Source organism: Mastomys coucha, unplaced genomic scaffold, assembly GCF_008632895.1.
Source record: "Mastomys coucha isolate ucsf_1 unplaced genomic scaffold, UCSF_Mcou_1 pScaffold16, whole genome shotgun sequence".
Lineage (NCBI taxonomy): Eukaryota > Metazoa > Chordata > Mammalia > Rodentia > Muridae > Mastomys > Mastomys coucha.
In genome coordinates, this window is record NW_022196898.1 from 37212793 (window position 1) to 37229609 (window position 16817).

General features: G+C 44.3%; 1 protein-coding gene and 1 long non-coding RNA gene across 5 annotated transcripts in view; both read right to left on the reverse strand.

Annotated features, from left to right (window-relative positions):
- Nucleotides 1–287: 287 nt before the first annotated feature.
- Nucleotides 288–7309, reverse strand: LOC116094108. The gene is made up of 3 exons (XR_004119977.1): nt 7068–7309; nt 2605–2705; nt 288–412 (listed from the first exon to the last, which is right to left on the reverse strand). It is a non-coding gene; the product is annotated as an uncharacterized LOC116094108 (long non-coding RNA).
- A 2158-nt stretch (nt 7310–9467) lies between these two features.
- Nucleotides 9468–16817, reverse strand: part of Tsacc (TSSK6 activating cochaperone) — a 7817-nt gene continuing 467 nt past the window's right edge. For all 4 annotated transcript variants that reach the window (XM_031374360.1, XM_031374361.1, XM_031374362.1 and 1 more), the window contains exons 2-4: nt 15662–15721; nt 10995–11114; nt 9468–9698 (exon numbers count right to left, since the gene is read on the reverse strand). In XM_031374360.1, the coding sequence (XP_031230220.1) occupies nt 9481–9698; nt 10995–11114; nt 15662–15698 (375 nt within the window). In that variant the 5' untranslated portion in view covers nt 15699–15721 and the 3' untranslated portion in view covers nt 9468–9480. The remainder of the gene's footprint in view (nt 9699–10994; nt 11115–15661; nt 15722–16817) is intronic.

Consider the following 16817-nt stretch of genomic DNA (forward strand, 5'->3'; position numbering starts at 1 on the left):
CAGTGTACTTGTAATAAATAAGTAATAAATAAATCTTTTTTTTAAAAGAAAGAGTCTAGTTTAAAAAATGTTTCTAGAGCTACTAAAAACACTTGCATTACAAAACAGTTGGTAAAAATATTCCTCTGGAGTCCAAGGGGCAGGAACACCATCAGCCATGTATGGTTAGACACAGCTCCTCTTCTGCTTCAGAGGACGGACTCTCGCTCTGTTTTCTGTAGGCAGATCTCAGGTTTCCTTCAGCCTGTTTTCCTTTTGGCCTTCTCTTCCCTTTTGCTAGCAGTTTTGTCCTGTGGCCTTTTTGGCTTTGTGTTTACCTGGTCAGGGGTGGTTATGGGGCTTTTTCTTGATTGTTAATTGATGTGGTAGGGCCCAGCCTGCTGTACTTATCCCTGGGCAGGGTGGTCCTGAGCTGTATAAGAAAGGGAACTGAGTAAGCCGGGAGGAGCAAGCCAGGAAGCTGCATTCCCCACAGCCTCTGCTTCAGCTCCTGCTTTGGCTAAGGTGATAGACTAACCTGTAAGCAAGCCAGTAAGCCGCATAAACCCTTTCTCCCTCCACGCTGTTTATCACAACAGAAAGCAAACTAGAATAATAAGTGCTTGCTGGATGTATGTATGAGCACCAAATGGGTGCAGTAATCATGCAGGCCAGAAGAGGGCATAAGATGCTCTAAAAGTGAAGTTACAGACTGAAGCCATGTAGGTGCTGGGAACCAATCCCATGCCCTCTCTGAGAGCAGCCAATGCTCTTAACTGCTGAGTCATCTCCTTGGTCCTGGTTTGTTGTTTTTTAAACATTTTCTTAAGCTAGCTGTTAACCAAATCAATTTTTTTTTTAAGGCTTAACTTTAAGATTCCATTTGTCCCATTGATGTAAAATATATCTCAAAGGAAATAAATATGAATTGAAAGAGAAAATGAACTGGAACCAGGAGACCCAGTGTTACTTTAGTTGGCAGGACTTAAGTATCCTGACCTTTGCAAACCAAGGCCCAGCCTAGGAATCAGCAGCAGCATGTACCTTTCAAGTCCAGTTATATCAGTTGGTGAGACTAGGACCCCAAATCTTACTGGGAACTGGAATAACATGTTCCCCCAGTTCAGAAGATACATATTTGGCTAGGACAGTTTCTTAACCAGCAAAGGGTCAGGGCTCACAAGTTGCCTTGCCAGGGATCATATCACTAGGGAGCCATTAACCCAAGGTTTCCTCAGAACCATGGTGAAAGGATTCAGGGAAGTTTAGTTCTGCGCTGCGTCCTTGCCCAGGAAAGGACTTGGCTAGTCTGATCTGAGCATAGTGCCTCAAAGGAGTCAAGGTTGTGGTTGTGGGCCCGACTCCTCCACCTGGGCAGTAGTTATCAGTCAGTAGGCAGCTGTTTCTGAGGTAGCCTGTCTTCTCTTTGCCAGCACTGTCTGACTCAGCTCTCTGCTGACCTTGGCCATCTCCCCTTCCTTCCATAGAGTATATAAGATGCCATCCTTCTTTAAAAAAAAAAAAAATTTCTTTACTTATTATATGTAAGTATACTGTAGCTGTCTTCAGACACTCCAGAAGAGGGCATCAGATCTCCTTACAGATGGTTGTGAGCCACCATGTGGTTGCTGGGATTTGAACTCAGGAACTGAAGAGCAGTCAGTGCTCTTAACCACTGAGCCATCTCTCCAGCCCACCATCCTTCTTAATAAACGTGCTTGGCATCAGTTATCAGTGTATGCAAGACCTCCTGGTCCAGCTATTGCTTTTGTTACATTTCACACTTTCTGTTTTCCTCCCCATACCTCTCACTCAAAGCTCACCACTCAGAACCCTTAGCAATGTTGGTTTCAGATACATGCCTTAACATTTTTTTTAATATTGTAAAGGGATGATTATCTTTGAATATGGCATTAATTTTTTCTATAAAGATCTGGAGTGGAGCCAGGCATAAGGGCATATGCACTTTATCACAATACTTAGGAGGCAGAGGCAGCCTCCTAAGTCAGGTCTCTGTGAATTTGAGGCCAGCCTATTCTACATAGTGAGTTCCAAGCCAGCCAGAGCTACATAGAGAAACCCTGTCTCAAAAACAAACAAAGGCTGGCAAGATGGCTCAGCAGGTAAGAGCACTGACTGCTCTTCCAAAGGTCCTGAGTTCAAATCCCAGCAACCACATGGTGGCTCACAACCACCCGTAATGAGATCTGATGCCCTCTTCTGGTGCATCTGAAGCCAGCTACAGTGTACTTATTCATAGTAATAAATAAATCTTTAAAAAGAAAAGAAAAACAAACAACAACAAAAAAAATTAAAAAAAATGAATCTAGAGTGGGGGCTAGAGAGATAGCTCAGTGGTCAACCCTTGCTGCTCTTCCTAGGAGCATAGACTCAGTTCTCAGCACTCACACTGAGCAGCTCACAACCACCTTTAACTCTAGCTTCAGGGAATCTGATAAACTGGGCTTCCTCAGGCACCTGCACTCATATTAACACACACACACACACACACACACATGCACACACGCGCGCACACACACACCCCTATATATAATTTAAAAGAATAAAAACAAATCTTAAGAAAAAATCTGGAGTTGTAAGAATAAAACCCAAAAAGTCACTTACTCTGGTCACAATGCTAGAGGCACATGGAGGCATCTGCGGGACACAACTGGTAGGTTCTGTAGAACTGTCCCACGGTGGAGGTCTGGTGTTGCTTCCTGAGTCTGATATAAGGGATGCATTGAGGAGTTAGAGAAAAGGCTCAGTGTTAGAAGTGCTAGTGGCCCTTCCAGAGGACCTACCTTGGTTGGGTTCCAGTGCCAATATGATAAATTACAACTGTCATAACTCCAGTTCCGGGAAGATCTAGTGCCCTCTTCTGGCCTCCTTGGGTACCAGGCTCAAGTAGACACACCCTGGAAAATCCTGCTATACCATTTCTGACAAATGTCTCCAGTGTGAGCTACATTCTTTCACCAGGACAGCAGGAAAGGACAGAAACACAGGCCTATGAGGTTTTTTGTTTGTTTGTTTGGTTTGTTTTTTGTTTGTTTGTTTGTTTTTTGAGATAGGGTTTCTCTGTGTAGCCCTGGCTGTCCTGGAACTCACTCTGTAGACCAGGCTGGCCTCGAATTCAGAAATCCACCTGCCTCTGCCTCCCAAGTGCTGGGATTAAAGGCGTGTGCTACCATCGCCCAGCAATAAATAAATCTTTAAAAAAACAAAACAAAAACAATTAACAATGTTGTGAGTTCAAGGTTATATAGCAAGGCTCTGTCTCAAACCAAAAATAAAAATAGTAACAGTAAATATAAAAAGCACTGAGCATTCAAGTCTTTTTTATCTCCTCCACCTTTTACCCAAAATTTTATCCCTTCCATTTTGCAAAACTCCTACATTTGAGGGTTTTTTTTTTAATGTGTATGGGCATTTTGGTGTGTGTGTGTGTGTGTGTGTGTGTGTGTGTACACCATTTTTTGGCTAGCATTAGTTTATGGTATGGGTGTTTTGCCTCATGTGTTTGTGTACCATTTGTGTTTGTTGCCCTTGAAGGCCAGCAGAAAGGCTCAGTCCTATGAAACTGAAGTTGCAGAGTGAGAGGCCATGTGGGTGCTGGGAATAGAAACCAGGTCCTCTGGAAGAGCAGCCTGTCCTTAACCTCTGAGCATCCCCCAGCCCCAGCTCACTCTCTCCAGCAAAAGTTAAGTTTCGGTCTTGTCGAAACTTCAGTAGGAGCAGTTATCCAGTGATCTTCTCTTTGTGACCTTAAACAACTTCTCTTAATTTCTTCCTTTCTCTCTCTCTCTCTCTCTCTCTCTCTCTCTCTCTCTCTCTCTCTTTCTCTCTCTCTCTCTCTCTCTCTCTTCCTTCGTTCTTTCTTGTTGTTTTTGCTGGTTTTTCATTTTGTTGTTTTAGTTTGGTTTGGGTTTTTTGGGTTTTTTTTTTTGTTTGTTTGTTTTGTTATTTTTGTTTTTTTCCAGACAGAGTTTCTGTTTCTCTGTGTAGCCCTGGCTGTCCTGGAACTCACTCTGTAGACCAGGCTAGCCTCAAACTCAGAAATCCGCCTGCCTCTGCCTCCCAAGTGCTGGGATTAAAGGCATGCTCCACCACTGCCCGGCTTGTTTTGTTTTTAAGATAGGGTCTTACTATGTAGCTCTGGCTACCCTAGAATTTTCTGTGTTGACCAGGCTGGACTCACAGAAACCCTCCTTCCTCTGCATGCTGAGTGCCCCCAGAGTGCTACGACTAAAGGTTTGCACCTCTATACCTGGCTGACCTTGAACTTATAAACGCCTGGAAATGATATAAATGTGAGTTAATCAGGAGCAAGGTATACACTCACTGGCACTGTCAGGATATGCAATCAACTACCTGGACTCGAGTGTGCAGGTTGAAAGCATCACTAAGTTATACTAAGCAGGGAATAAAAGGACAAAGTGAGAGCTGGGGCTGTAGCTGAGTTGGCAGATTGCTAGCTTAGTATGCATGAGACCTTGGGCTTGATCCCAGCATCACAGAAATTCATAAACTGGGTGTGGTGGCGAATGCCTGTTGTTAGTGAAGTAATAAAGTGAAAAACAGAGTTCTGGAGATGTAGAAATAAAGTTTCACAGTAAAATAAGAGAGCCATATTCCAGCTCCTGTAAGCAGCAGCTTCAGACACTGAGAAGTTGTGTTCCAGAGATAGCCAAGAACATGCTGTAAAAACAAAGTTCTGATGGTCAGAATGTTGAGACAATGACCAGGCCATTCTGACTAAGCTAAGTAAGGCCAAAACAAAAATAACTGGTGGTCGCAATGACCTGAAGGTCTACGAAAACAAGATTAGCAATTCTTGAAAGAAGCCCCCAACCCCTCCTATGGTGAATTTCTTTCTTTTTTTTTAAGATTTATTTATTATTATATCTAAGTTCACTGTAGCTGTCTTCAGACACACCAGAAGAGGGTGTCAGATCTTATTATGGGTAGTTGTGAGCCACCATGTGGTTGCTGGGATTTGAACTTAGGACCTCTGGAAGAGCAGTCAGTGTTCTTACCCACTGAGCCATCTCACCAGCCCCCAAGGTGAATTTCAAAAAAGACCACAAACTGTCACCCTGACCTTGCTGATGACAATCCCCCCACCACCTGTTACTCAGCCCCTTCCCAAAGACTTTTCAAGGCCAGGTACAGAGCTGGATAGGGAAATTGGCTGACTAAGCCAAGAACAGCCCCCTGAGCAAGCCAACCAATGCCTGATGAGATCCTTTGTCCTGTGTTCTACCAACCAGAGTAAGCCAGCTAGCTTTGTTGCAGAAATCTGCCCTCTGTAAAGTATAAAAGATGTGTGCTTTCTGAGTTCCGGGTTGATCTCCCCTGTAAGGGTGATCCCACATACGTGGATCAATAAACCTCATGTTATTGCAACGATCTATTGTCAATCTGTGTTCTCTGGGTTGAGCCTAGATTACAGCATTAGCATTTTGTCTAAGCTCCACCCCACAGTTATCTGATGACAGGTAGGTAGGCCTGGCCCACTATAAAAGGCTCTGCTTGCCCCCTCCTCTCTTTCTTGCCTCTGGCTCTCCTTTTTGTTCCCCCTCTCTCCCCATTCCCTTCTTCCTACTCTCTCCACATGGTCATGGCTGGCCTCTATTTCTCTACTCTCTCCCCCTCTCTGCCTTTCTCTGCCTCTACTACTTTCTTAACTCCCTTCCCCATGCCCTGAATAAACTCTATTCTATACTATACCATTGGGTCACTCGGGGGGAAGAGATGCCTTGGCATGGGCCCACTGAGGCACTCCCTTCCCCCATACCTCACCACACCCCCATAGAACATATCTTATATCTTTATTTTTTATAAACACATCACCTGTAATTCCTGCAGGAAATGGAAGCATATCTGTAGAGAAGGTACAGAACAGCATGTATGCATGTAGAGTACACCATCTATGGCACACGCCTTTAATCCCAGCACTTGGGAGGCAGAGGCAGGTGGATTTCTGAGTTTGAGGCCAGCCTGCTCTACAGAGTAAGTTCTAGGACAGCCAAGGCTACACAGAGAAACCCTGTCTTGAAAAAAAAAAAAAGAAAAGAAAAGAAAAATATTCTCCTGGAAGATGTCCACATTCTAGGTCCCAGAATATATAACTAGCTCCTGCCAATTAAAAAATTACCTAGCAAAAGGGAATTAAGGTTATATTAAGGTGGCTATCTAACTAACTTAATAAAGAGAGATTATGAGAGTGGGTCCAACATAATTACAAGGGTCTTTAAAAGTTGAAAAGATTTTGCCAGGCATGGTGGTACATGCCTTTAATCACAGAAGTCAGGAGTCAGAGGCAGTATCTCTGTGAGTTCCAGGCCATCCAGAGCTATATAGTGAGACCTTATCTCAAAACAGACTGACAGACAAACAAGTGAAGAGGCCAGGCTAAGGTGGCTCACACTTGTTTGTTTTTCAATAAAGGGCTTCTCTGTGTTGCCCCTGGCTGTTCTGAAACTCACTCTGTAAACCCCTGTATTGAAAAACAAAAAACAAAAAAAAACATTTTAAAAAGGTTGTACACCCTTCTGGAGATTCGGGGAGGGGAGGTATGGGATGAGGAACAGTCAGTGGACAGGCCAGGAGGGGGATAACCACTAGGCTATAAAAAAAGATCAAAGAATAATATAATAATAATAATAATAATAATAATAATAATGCAAAGGCAATCCAATGGAGAAAGGACAGTTTTGTTTTGTTTTGTTTTTGTTTTTTTGGTTTTTCCAGACAGGGTTTCTCTGTATAGCCCTGGCTGTCCTGGAACTCACTCTGTAGACCAGGCTGGCCTCGAACTCAGAAATCAGCCTGCCTCTGCCTCCCAAGTGCTGGGATGAAAGGCATGCGCCACCACTGCCCACAGTCTTTTCAACAAATAATTCTGGAGCAGCTGGGTATCACAAAGTGGGGTGGTGACTTAGACCTCGAAACGGTCTTGAAACAGTCATCAACTTAGCAATATAAAAACCTCTACAGCTCTAATACCCAGAAAGCCAGGATCCCTAAAGAAATGGTTGACCCATGTTTTGGGAAAAATACAAGATGAGCCTGGAGCATCTTACCTCACTAGACAGAAAAGAGCCGTTGAAGCGCATGGAAGTGTGCCAAGGAATGGCTTAACCATCGGCAGCTCTCCTTACGCTCACAGAGAATGTGGGATTGATTCCCAGCACCCACATGCTGGCCTACAACCATCTGTAACTCCAGGTCCAGGGGAACCGACACCTTCTGCTGTCCCCTGTAGGTACCAGGCTCACATGTGGTACACATACGCACGTGCAGGCAAAGCATCCATCCACATGAAATAACTCTGAAAGAAAAAGAAAGTAAGGTTTAGGTGGCATGCACTTGGGAGGTAAAGGCAAGAGTTCAGGAGTCAAGGGCAGCTTCTGTTACAGAACAAATACAAGGTGAGCCTGGCCTATGTGAGACTATAAAAAAAAAAAAGACAATTTAAAAAATTTTAATTAACTTTCTTTTATGTAATTTGGTGGTTTGCCTGCCTGCATGTCTGTGTACCACATGCCCACCAGGCGCCTACTGAGTCTGGAAGAGGGCACTGGATCCCCTGGAACTGGAGTTAAGACAGTTGTGAGCCACCATTTGAGTGCTGAGATTAGAACCCAGGTCTTGCCGGGCGGTGGTGGCACATGCCTTTAATCCCAGCACTTGGGAGGCAGAGGCAGGAGGATTTCTGAGTTCGAGGCCAGACTGGCCTACAGAGTGAGTTCCAGGACAGCCAGGGCTACACAGAGAAACCCTGTCTCGAAAAACAAACAAACAAACAAACAAACAAACAAAAGAACCCAGGTCTTCTAGAATAGCAACCAGTGCTCTAACTGATGAGCTTTGTTTCCAGACATTCCCCATTCCCCCCACCCCCCAAAAAACTATTAGGTCTTCCTTAATGACTGTATTTCTAATATTTGTTTTGTTTTGTGTGTATATAGAACAACTCTGCCTCCAGGAACTTGCTCTGTAGACTAGGCTGGCCTGAACTCACAAAGATCTGCCTGCCTCTGCCTCCCAAGTGCTGGGATTAAAGGCATGTGATACCATTGCCTGCTCATGATTTAGTTCTTACATCTAGGTTTTTGTCTAAACTATCTGCCAAGGAACTACTTGTCTATGCTGTCCCATTACTCCTTGTCTTCACACAGCATCTTAAAATTAGTCTCTCCATTGTGGTCACGATTTGTCCAGTTGTACCCTAGTACTTTCCAAAGTGCTCCTCAAACTCCACGCTCCCCTCGGAATACCTCAGTTTGGCAACGAATTATCGATCTCACCTGTCTTGGTAGAAGACACAACCCCTGAGATGTCTCTTCTATCTGTGATGGTTTGTTTTAATATCAACCTGCTACAAATTAGAATCACTTGAGTAGGGAGCCTCACCTAAGAAATAGTCCTTATTACCTTAACAGACATGGAAGTCCTACCCCAAATGCGGATGGCACCTTCTGGTAGCATTCCAGATTCAAAAAGGACACAGCAAGAGGAAGGTTGTTCAACCTTGGGTTGCTTGGCCTTTTCTCTTGAAAGGAGTTGGTTTCTCTTGCTGTTGCTACTGCTGCTGCTGCCGACACTGCTGCTGCTGCCGACACTGCTGCCACCGCCTCTAATTCCTTCACTGACATTAGAACCAGCATCTCCATGTTGCAGTCACTAAGGACCAGAATCTTCTTCAGGCTACTGTCTGACCAGCATCTCCCTAGGAACTTTCGAGGTGTCAGACCAGGACAGCCAAGGCACCTAGCCTCAAGGAGTGAGCATCTACTGGGTTTGCAGGTGTGAAGCATCTGATGTCACTATCTCAGTGTGAACTGGCTTAATAAGTTCTCTCTCTCTCTCTCTCTCTCTTTCTCTCTCTCTCTCTCTCACTCACTCTTTCTACACACACACACACACACACACACACACACACACACGCACGCACACACACGTACATATATATATCCCTACCCTATTGGTTCTGTTCCTCTCGAGAACAGTTATATACATGGTGTTTAATCCCCAAGTGCCTTGTGCAATGATTTACACTCTGTGGGCACCTATTAGAATTGTGTAAACTAGCCGGGCAGTGGTGGCGCATGCCTTTAAGCCCAGCACTTGGGAGGCAGAGGCAGGCGGATTTCTGAGTTTGAGGCCAGCGTGGTCTACAGAGTGAGTTCCAGGACAGCCAAGGCTACACAGAGAAGTCCTGTCTTGAAAAAAGACAAAACAAAACAAAACAAAAAAAAACAAAAAAAACAAAAAAAAAAAAGAAAGAAAAGAAATGTGTAAACTAGTCATGTGTAGAATATACATGCTTGGGGCTAGGAGTGTTACTCAGTGGCATGGCATATGTTTAACATGCAGAGAGCACTAGGTTCAATGCCTGAGCACACACATACAGAATAGCATGCCCAGATTCCACCAACAGCTCTTGAAAAGAGAAAAGAAAGGATACTCAATTACACATCTTTGTTCAACAGCTCATTTATGGAATTGGGGCAGGTGATTTAACAACAGATTGCAACATAAGCCCGGGAGAGAACAGTTCTTGCTCTCCCTCCCAGAACCCAGCTGTGAGAGGGATGCCTGCAAGTTTTCCAAAACAGCCATCTGTCGCTGAGCAAGCTGGGTCTGGAGCTGGAGGTTGGCATACATGCACTCGAGGAGTCCTAGGCATTCCTTGGGCTTCTGACCAGCTCCTGAAGGAATGTTGGAAGTGCAAAGGGACAAAGGAAAGAGGCTTTGTAACTGCAGCAAGTTCGGAGGGACTCCATAAGAGCACTAGTCTCCCCAGCTACAGCCTGGCCCAGATGCATGTGTGCATGGCACTCACCTTCTCAAAGGCTTACCTCCCAATTCTGTCTTCATTTGAAACTAATCACTGCAACCCACCCCTACGGGCTATGCTTCTCCTGTAGTGTTTACGGTCATCTGGCATACTCAGTTACAGCTCATGTCTGTCTAAGTTCCCTGCTCCACTGAGTGTATCCTGCAGGGAGGCATGAACTTTTGTCTCATCTACTTTAGTATCTCTGGCATCTAGAGGATCCCCTGTATGTAAGTATTTGAAACACATTTTTAAAAATGGGCGCGGTGGCACATGCCTCCCAGCAGTGGAAGACAGAGGCAGGTGGATCTCTATGAATTCAAGGCAAGCCTGATCTACATAGGGAAGCTCCTAGACAGGCAGAGCTACATAGTGAGACCAAATCTTAAAAAGAAAACAAGGGGGCTGGAGAAGATGGCTCAGTGGTCAAGAGCATTAACTGCTATTCTAGAGGTCCTGAGTTCAAGTCCCAGCAACCGCAGGGTGGCTCACAACCATCTGTAATGGGATCTGATGCCCTCTTCTGGTGTGTCTGAAGACAGTTACTTATAGAAATAAACTTTTTTTCTTGTTTTTTGGTGGGTTTTTTGTTGTTGTTGTTGGGTTTTTTATTTGTTTTTTGTTTGTTTTTGTTTTGTTTTGTTTTGTTTTTCAAGGCAGAGTTTCTCTGTATAGCCCTGGCTGTCCTGGAACTCACTCTGTAGACCAGGCTGGCCTCGAACTCAGAAATCCGCCTGCCTCTGCCTCTCAAGTGCTGGGATTAAAGGCATGCACCTCCACCACCCGGCCTTGAAGATTTGATAGAGGCAGGCATGATGCTGTGCATTAGTAACCTTGTGCTTGCAATGATGAGTCAGAGACAAGGCTGAGTTCCTGGGAGAGTTCCAGGCTATAGAATAACTCAAAACAACAAGGACAACAAAATAAGAAAAAAAAAATAGAGTCTGGATCCCATATAGCCCCTGCTGGCCTTGAGTCTTTACATAGTTAAGGATAACCTTGAACTCTCACTGATCTTCCTGCTTCCACATCCCACGTGTATGCCACTGTACCCTGTTTGTGTGGCTCTGGCCTTGTGCACATCAGGCAAGCACTCAACCAGCTCGGCTAGACTCCCAGCCTGAAAAAAGTGGCTGGGTCTTCTTTGGAGGCCTTACCACAACCTTACCTGAAGGCAGCTTTGTCTGGATGTTCAAGAAATTAGCTGGTGGGGAATTTGCTTGAAGATTAATGTAACTGGGGGAGGGTTTTGCTCGACAAAGACTCACAATGTTATCTTCCTCTTTGGCTGAAAAATCAGGTGACTACATCAAAACTCATTCTAACAAGGATTAGTCTGTCTTCCCCTACCCTATTTCTCTTGATCTTTCTCCTCTTTTCATAGTTAAGTCAATAATGTTTTAAGATTTATTTTATGTATGTGAATACATTGTTGCTGTCTATAGATAGTCAGAAGAGGGTGTCAGATGGTTGTGAGCCACCATGTGGTTGCCGGGAATTGAATTCATGACCTTTGGAAGAGCAGTCAGTGTTCTTAACCACTGAGCCATCTCTCCAGCCCAAGTTTTGGGATTCTAAGGATGAGTCACACCTGGCCTTAGAAGAGATTCTAAAAGATTTTTTTTTAGATTTATTTTTATTTATCATATGGCCCCACCCGCTCGCTCCGGCCCAAAGATTTATTTTTATATCTAAGTACACTGTAGCTATCTTCAGACATACCAGAAGAGGGCATCAGATCTCATTACAGATGGTTGTGAGCCACCATGTGGTTGCTGGGATTTGAACTCAGGACCTCCAGAAGAGCAGTCAGTGCTCTTAACCACTGAGCCATCTCTCCAGCCCCTGAAGAGATTCTAAAGTTGGTAACTATGTTACTTTTGGGAAAAAAAAAATCAGAAGGAAAAACTGATTTTGAAAAGCTGGTGAGCTCCATCCCAGACATCTGTTCTTATCTACTGAGTAATTGTCCTCTGGGAAATTCTTCTTTCCCCAGACCCCAGGTGGACTGCTGAGACAGCACTCAAGCTTCTCACCACTACAAATAGGCAGGTGTCCCAGCAAGGGCCAATACTGCCATCTCTCCCTGTCTGCAACTGTGCTGGCCAGCTGGGGAAGCACTCAGACAGTAGGTTGGTTCAGTCAAGTGGAAAGATCAGCAGATGAACAATGATGTGTGTCAAAGCTTTCTTAGTTAAACACAGTAGCATGCCTCCCTCTAGTCCTAACACTTGGGAAGCCGACTGGACTAGAGGACCTGCAAGATCCAGGTTAACCTGGGCTACACATTAAGACTGTCTCAATAAAAAAGCAAAGGCAAAAACCAACTTCCTTTGGTTGGCTATGCTGGGGGGACATAAAGTTGGGCCCAATGGAATCTACTGAGTTTGGCCAGCATGCCATAAAAACTGGGTACAAACAAGACTAGCCACAGGGGAAGAGGAGGATGGATAGACAGATGGACAGATTCCAACAATCAGAATTCCCAGTTCCAACCCAGATGCTCTGGACTCCACAGCTCTTACACTCTCAGAACCCAGCTGCACAAGCCCCTAAGTTCCCATTTGTACTCAGGACAGCATGAGGTGGGGTTCTGTCACCTAATCATAATCACATTTTATATGAACTAACGTACAGTTCTAGGTGAAAGTAGGAAATCAAATGGGAGATAAGAACAAGAGGTGGGCTGGGCAGGCAGTGGTGGCTCATGCCTTTAATCCCAGCACTTGGGAGGCAGAGGCAGGCAGATTTCTGAGTTCGAGGCCAGCCTGGTCTACAGAGTGAGTTCCAGGACAGCCAGGGATACACAGAGAAACCTTGTCTCGAAAAACCAAAAAAAAAAAAAAAAAACCAATAGCAAGGGGTGAGGGGTGGCCTAAGTTTGGGTGGCAGGCCAAGAAGCTGGCCAGCTTCAGAAAGGGAATAGAAAACTACAAAAATAAAAGCTGGACAGTGATGGTACATACCTTTAATTCCAGCACTTGGGAGTCAGAGGTAGGTGGATGTCTGTGAGTTCAAGGCCATCCTACATAGTGAGACATACTGGTTTACATAGTGAGTTCCAGTACAGCCTGGGCTACACAGAGAAATCCTGTCTTGTACACTCTGTCCCCATCCCCTATGCTCCTTAGCCCCAAAAGAAAAAAAAAAGTTAGCTCTCTATGAGAGAGAGAGAGAGAGAGAGAGAGAGAGAGAATTTGGCCTCTGAGTAACTAACTGCTTTATCACTTGAAGAATGAAAAGAAGTGACAGAGTAGATGGAAGAGCAATGAATGGCAAGTGGAAAAGCTGAGACAGTGTAACCAAAAAAGACAAGAGAGAAGGAGGTAAGGGCCAGCTCATTGGTCATTTGCCCACCATGCACAATGACATGGGTTTGATCCCCAGAACACTGGGGTAAAGTGGTATATGCATGTAATCCTAGTATTTGGGAGGTGGAAACAGGAGGACCGGAGTTCCTTGAATCTGTGGCTACACTGTCAGTTCAAGGCTACGAGGCTGTGGAAGGAAGAGGAAGAGAAAGCAACCTCAGTCAGCACGGTCACGAAAGGGGCTAGCAAAGCCAATGCTACAGAATGAGAGCCTCCTTGGAAAGGAAAAAAAGGGGCTGGCAAGATGTCTCAGGGGTAAATGCAATTGCAGCCAAGCCTGAGGGCCTGGGTTCAATTCCCAAACCCACCTGATAGGAGAGAACCAGCTCCAGCAAGCTGACCTCTGGCCTGCACATGCACACTTGACATGCACTTCCTCACTATCTCTGGAGTATGCACAACAAATAAATAATGTTTTTTAAAAGATCAAGTAAGGATGAGGCTAAGGCTTTAGTTCAGTAGTAAAGCATTTATCTAACTTGTGTAAGACCCTGGGTTTGATCCCCCAGCACCAAGCGGGGAAAGGACAGAAAAAAATCATTCATTCATTTATACAGGTAAAAGATACCTAAGTATGGAACTGGGGAAAATGTCCTGAGCAATTACCTTAGACAGGGTCAAATGATAAAGAAGAGCCTTTTGTTATAAAACAAGGCTGGGAGTGGGGTGGGGTGGGGGCTGAAGAGATGGCTCAGAGGTTAAATGTACTGACTGCTCTTCCAGAGTTCAATTCACAAGGTGGCTCATAAGCATCTATAATGAGATCTGGTGCCCGTTTCTGGCCTGCAGACATATGTGCTGTATGCATAATAAATAAATAAATCTAAAAAAATAATAAAACAAGCCTGGGGACAGAGATGTGACAAGTGTTGCAGGAGCTTCCCCCACTTTGAGACAGGGTCTCATGTACTCCTTGACCCTCCTGTCTCCACTTCCCAAGTGCTGGGTTTACAGGTGTGTGCCACACACCTGCCAAGTAAGGTGCCTTATTGTGGTCTGTTTTCAGAGATCACAGAAGAAATGGCCTGTAATGTCCACTTCACATACACATGTGAGGCTGGGCACTGTCTACACATCACTGATCTTATAAAATGGAGGTTTGGCCAGGCAGTGGTGTTGCATGCCTTTAATCCCAGCACTTTGGAGGCAGAGGCAGGTGGATTTCTGAGTTTGAGGCCAGCCTGGTCTACAGAGTGAGTTCCAGGACAGCCAAGCCAAGTCTACACAGAAAAACCCTGTCTCTAAAAACCAAAAAAAAAAAAAAAAAAAAAAAAAAAAAAAAAAAAAAAAAAAAAAAAAAAAAAAAAAAAAAAAAAAAGAATAAAAAAGTAAATAAAATGGAGGTCTGTCCTCTGATCCATGTCAGCTGCTCTTTCTGTTTGTTTTTCGAGGCAAGGTTTCTCTGTTGTACTCCTGGTGGTCCTAGAACTTACTCTGTAGACCAGGCTTGGCCTCAAATTCACCTCTGTCTCCTGAGAGTTGAGATTAAAGGCATCACTGCCTGGGGCTCTTTTTTTTTCAATCAAATCTTTTATTAGTTTTTTTAGTATTTCTGAGTGTTTTGCCTGCATGTATATATGTGTACTACATCATGCCTGGTTCAGGGTTTTCTATGTAGCCCTTGATGTTCTGGAACTCACCACACTCAGCCTTGCTTTATCTTTTTAAGATAGGGTCTCTCGACAAACTTGGAACTTATCAATTCAGCTAGACTGTTTCACCAATAACCTCCAGGGATCTACCTGTCTCCTCTATGTCCCTGCCTCTATAAATACTGGGAAACAGACGTATGCCACCACATCTGGCATTTTATATGACTTAGAGGATCCACACTCAGGTCCTCATGTATGCAGAGCAAGGACTTTGTCCATTGAGCCACCTCTGCAGTGCCCCGATATATCTTTTACAATGGTCCTAGGTGGTAGACAGTGTAAGCAGCATTGTACCTGAGGAATCCATGTTAATTAAATTTGGTCAGGATTCCACAACTGGCACATGGCAGTGCTGGAATTAAACCAGGGTCTCTAGAACAGCAAAGCTGTGCTCTTCTTACTGACACCTTACAAGCGCTATAAAGGTAACTCATCAAAGCCGGGTGGGTAGCACGTGCCTGTTAACTCAGCAGCTGGGAAGACCATTTTGAGTTTGAGGCTATGCTGGTCTATATAACAACTCTTTAAAAAAGAAGAAAGAAAAGAAGGGAAAAGAAAAGAAAAAAAACTGGATGCAGTAGGTCATACCTATAATCCTTGGCATGTGGCTGCTCTGGCAAGAGGGCTGTCTCAAGTGAGGCTAGTGAGTTCCATAGCCAGCAAAGTTACACCTGTCTCCTTTACCCAAAACAATCCCGAAAGTACTTTCCAAGTAACCAAGTAGCAGTCAAAGCCAGTCATTTCTGCAAACACTGAGTAAATCAGGAAGGCTGGCTTCTGAGGAAGGGGATGCAGGGGCTGTGGGGACACACCTTTTTCCTTAGTAGAGTTACTAGTGTGCTGCTCCATCTCAACAGCAACAGGTATGGTGCCTGGGAAAGAATAATAGGATCACATGGTCAAACGACAGCATTTTCTTTCGTGAGCACTCCCCCGAAGATCCGAATTGTGAGAGCTGCTCTAATTTTGGGAGGCAGCAGTGTAACAGTGTATACTATCTCATAGTGTAAAATTTAAAATTTTAAATTTTTAATTATGCAAATATGTACATATGAGTAGATCTCCCTTGAGGTAGAGGTGACTGTGAGACCCAGACATCAGTTCAGGGAACTGAGCTGAGGTTCTCTGCCAGCCAGAGCAATATACCCTCTTAACCCAGAGCCTTCCCTCCAGGCTGCCTCCCTTATGTGGGTCAGAGAAACTGAAGTCACTGAAATCGCTACCCTCCTGACTCAGCCTCTGGAGTTCATTACAGGAGTGTGCTACCACACCAAGCAAACAACTGTTCTGAAATTGTCCATTTTTCTCCAAATCCCTTTGGCGGTGGTTAGTGCCTTTTCACTGAAGACAAAACATACCAAATGCGAATTTTAAATCTATCGCAAAAATGTCATGACTTTTCGAGTCTTCTAAGTGTTTAATTGCTAGCCTTATTTTTTGTTTGGTTGGTTTTTTTTTTTTTTTTTTTTTTTTTTTTTTTTTTTTTTGGTTGTTTTTTTTCCTATATGGGGTGATCCGGCAAGTGGGTTGTCTCCAGTTTGAGACCAGTCTGGTCTACAAGACGAGTTTTAGGCCAGCCTTGGAACTCTGGTAAAGATAATTTTAAAAAACTCTAGCTTCTTTTCTTTTGTCACTAACCAGTGATCAGGCTGTACAGTGAGTGAGAAGAAAAGATCAGAACACTGCAAGATACACGACCTAGGATATTCGGGGGAAATGTAAGCGATTCTCTTTTAGGTCTTACTGCCTTTGATTCAAAGTATTTTTCTAAAGTAAAACATTAGGATAGGAGAGATAGCTCAACAGTTAAGAGCACGAGATGGTCCCTCAGAGACCATCGGTTCACTTCTCAGCACCCACGTGGCGGTTCACAATCATCAACGCCAGTTCCAGAGGATCGGACTCCCTCTTAATCTCCTCTCACAAGTGGTGCACCTACAAACGCATAGGCAAAACAACCATACACAT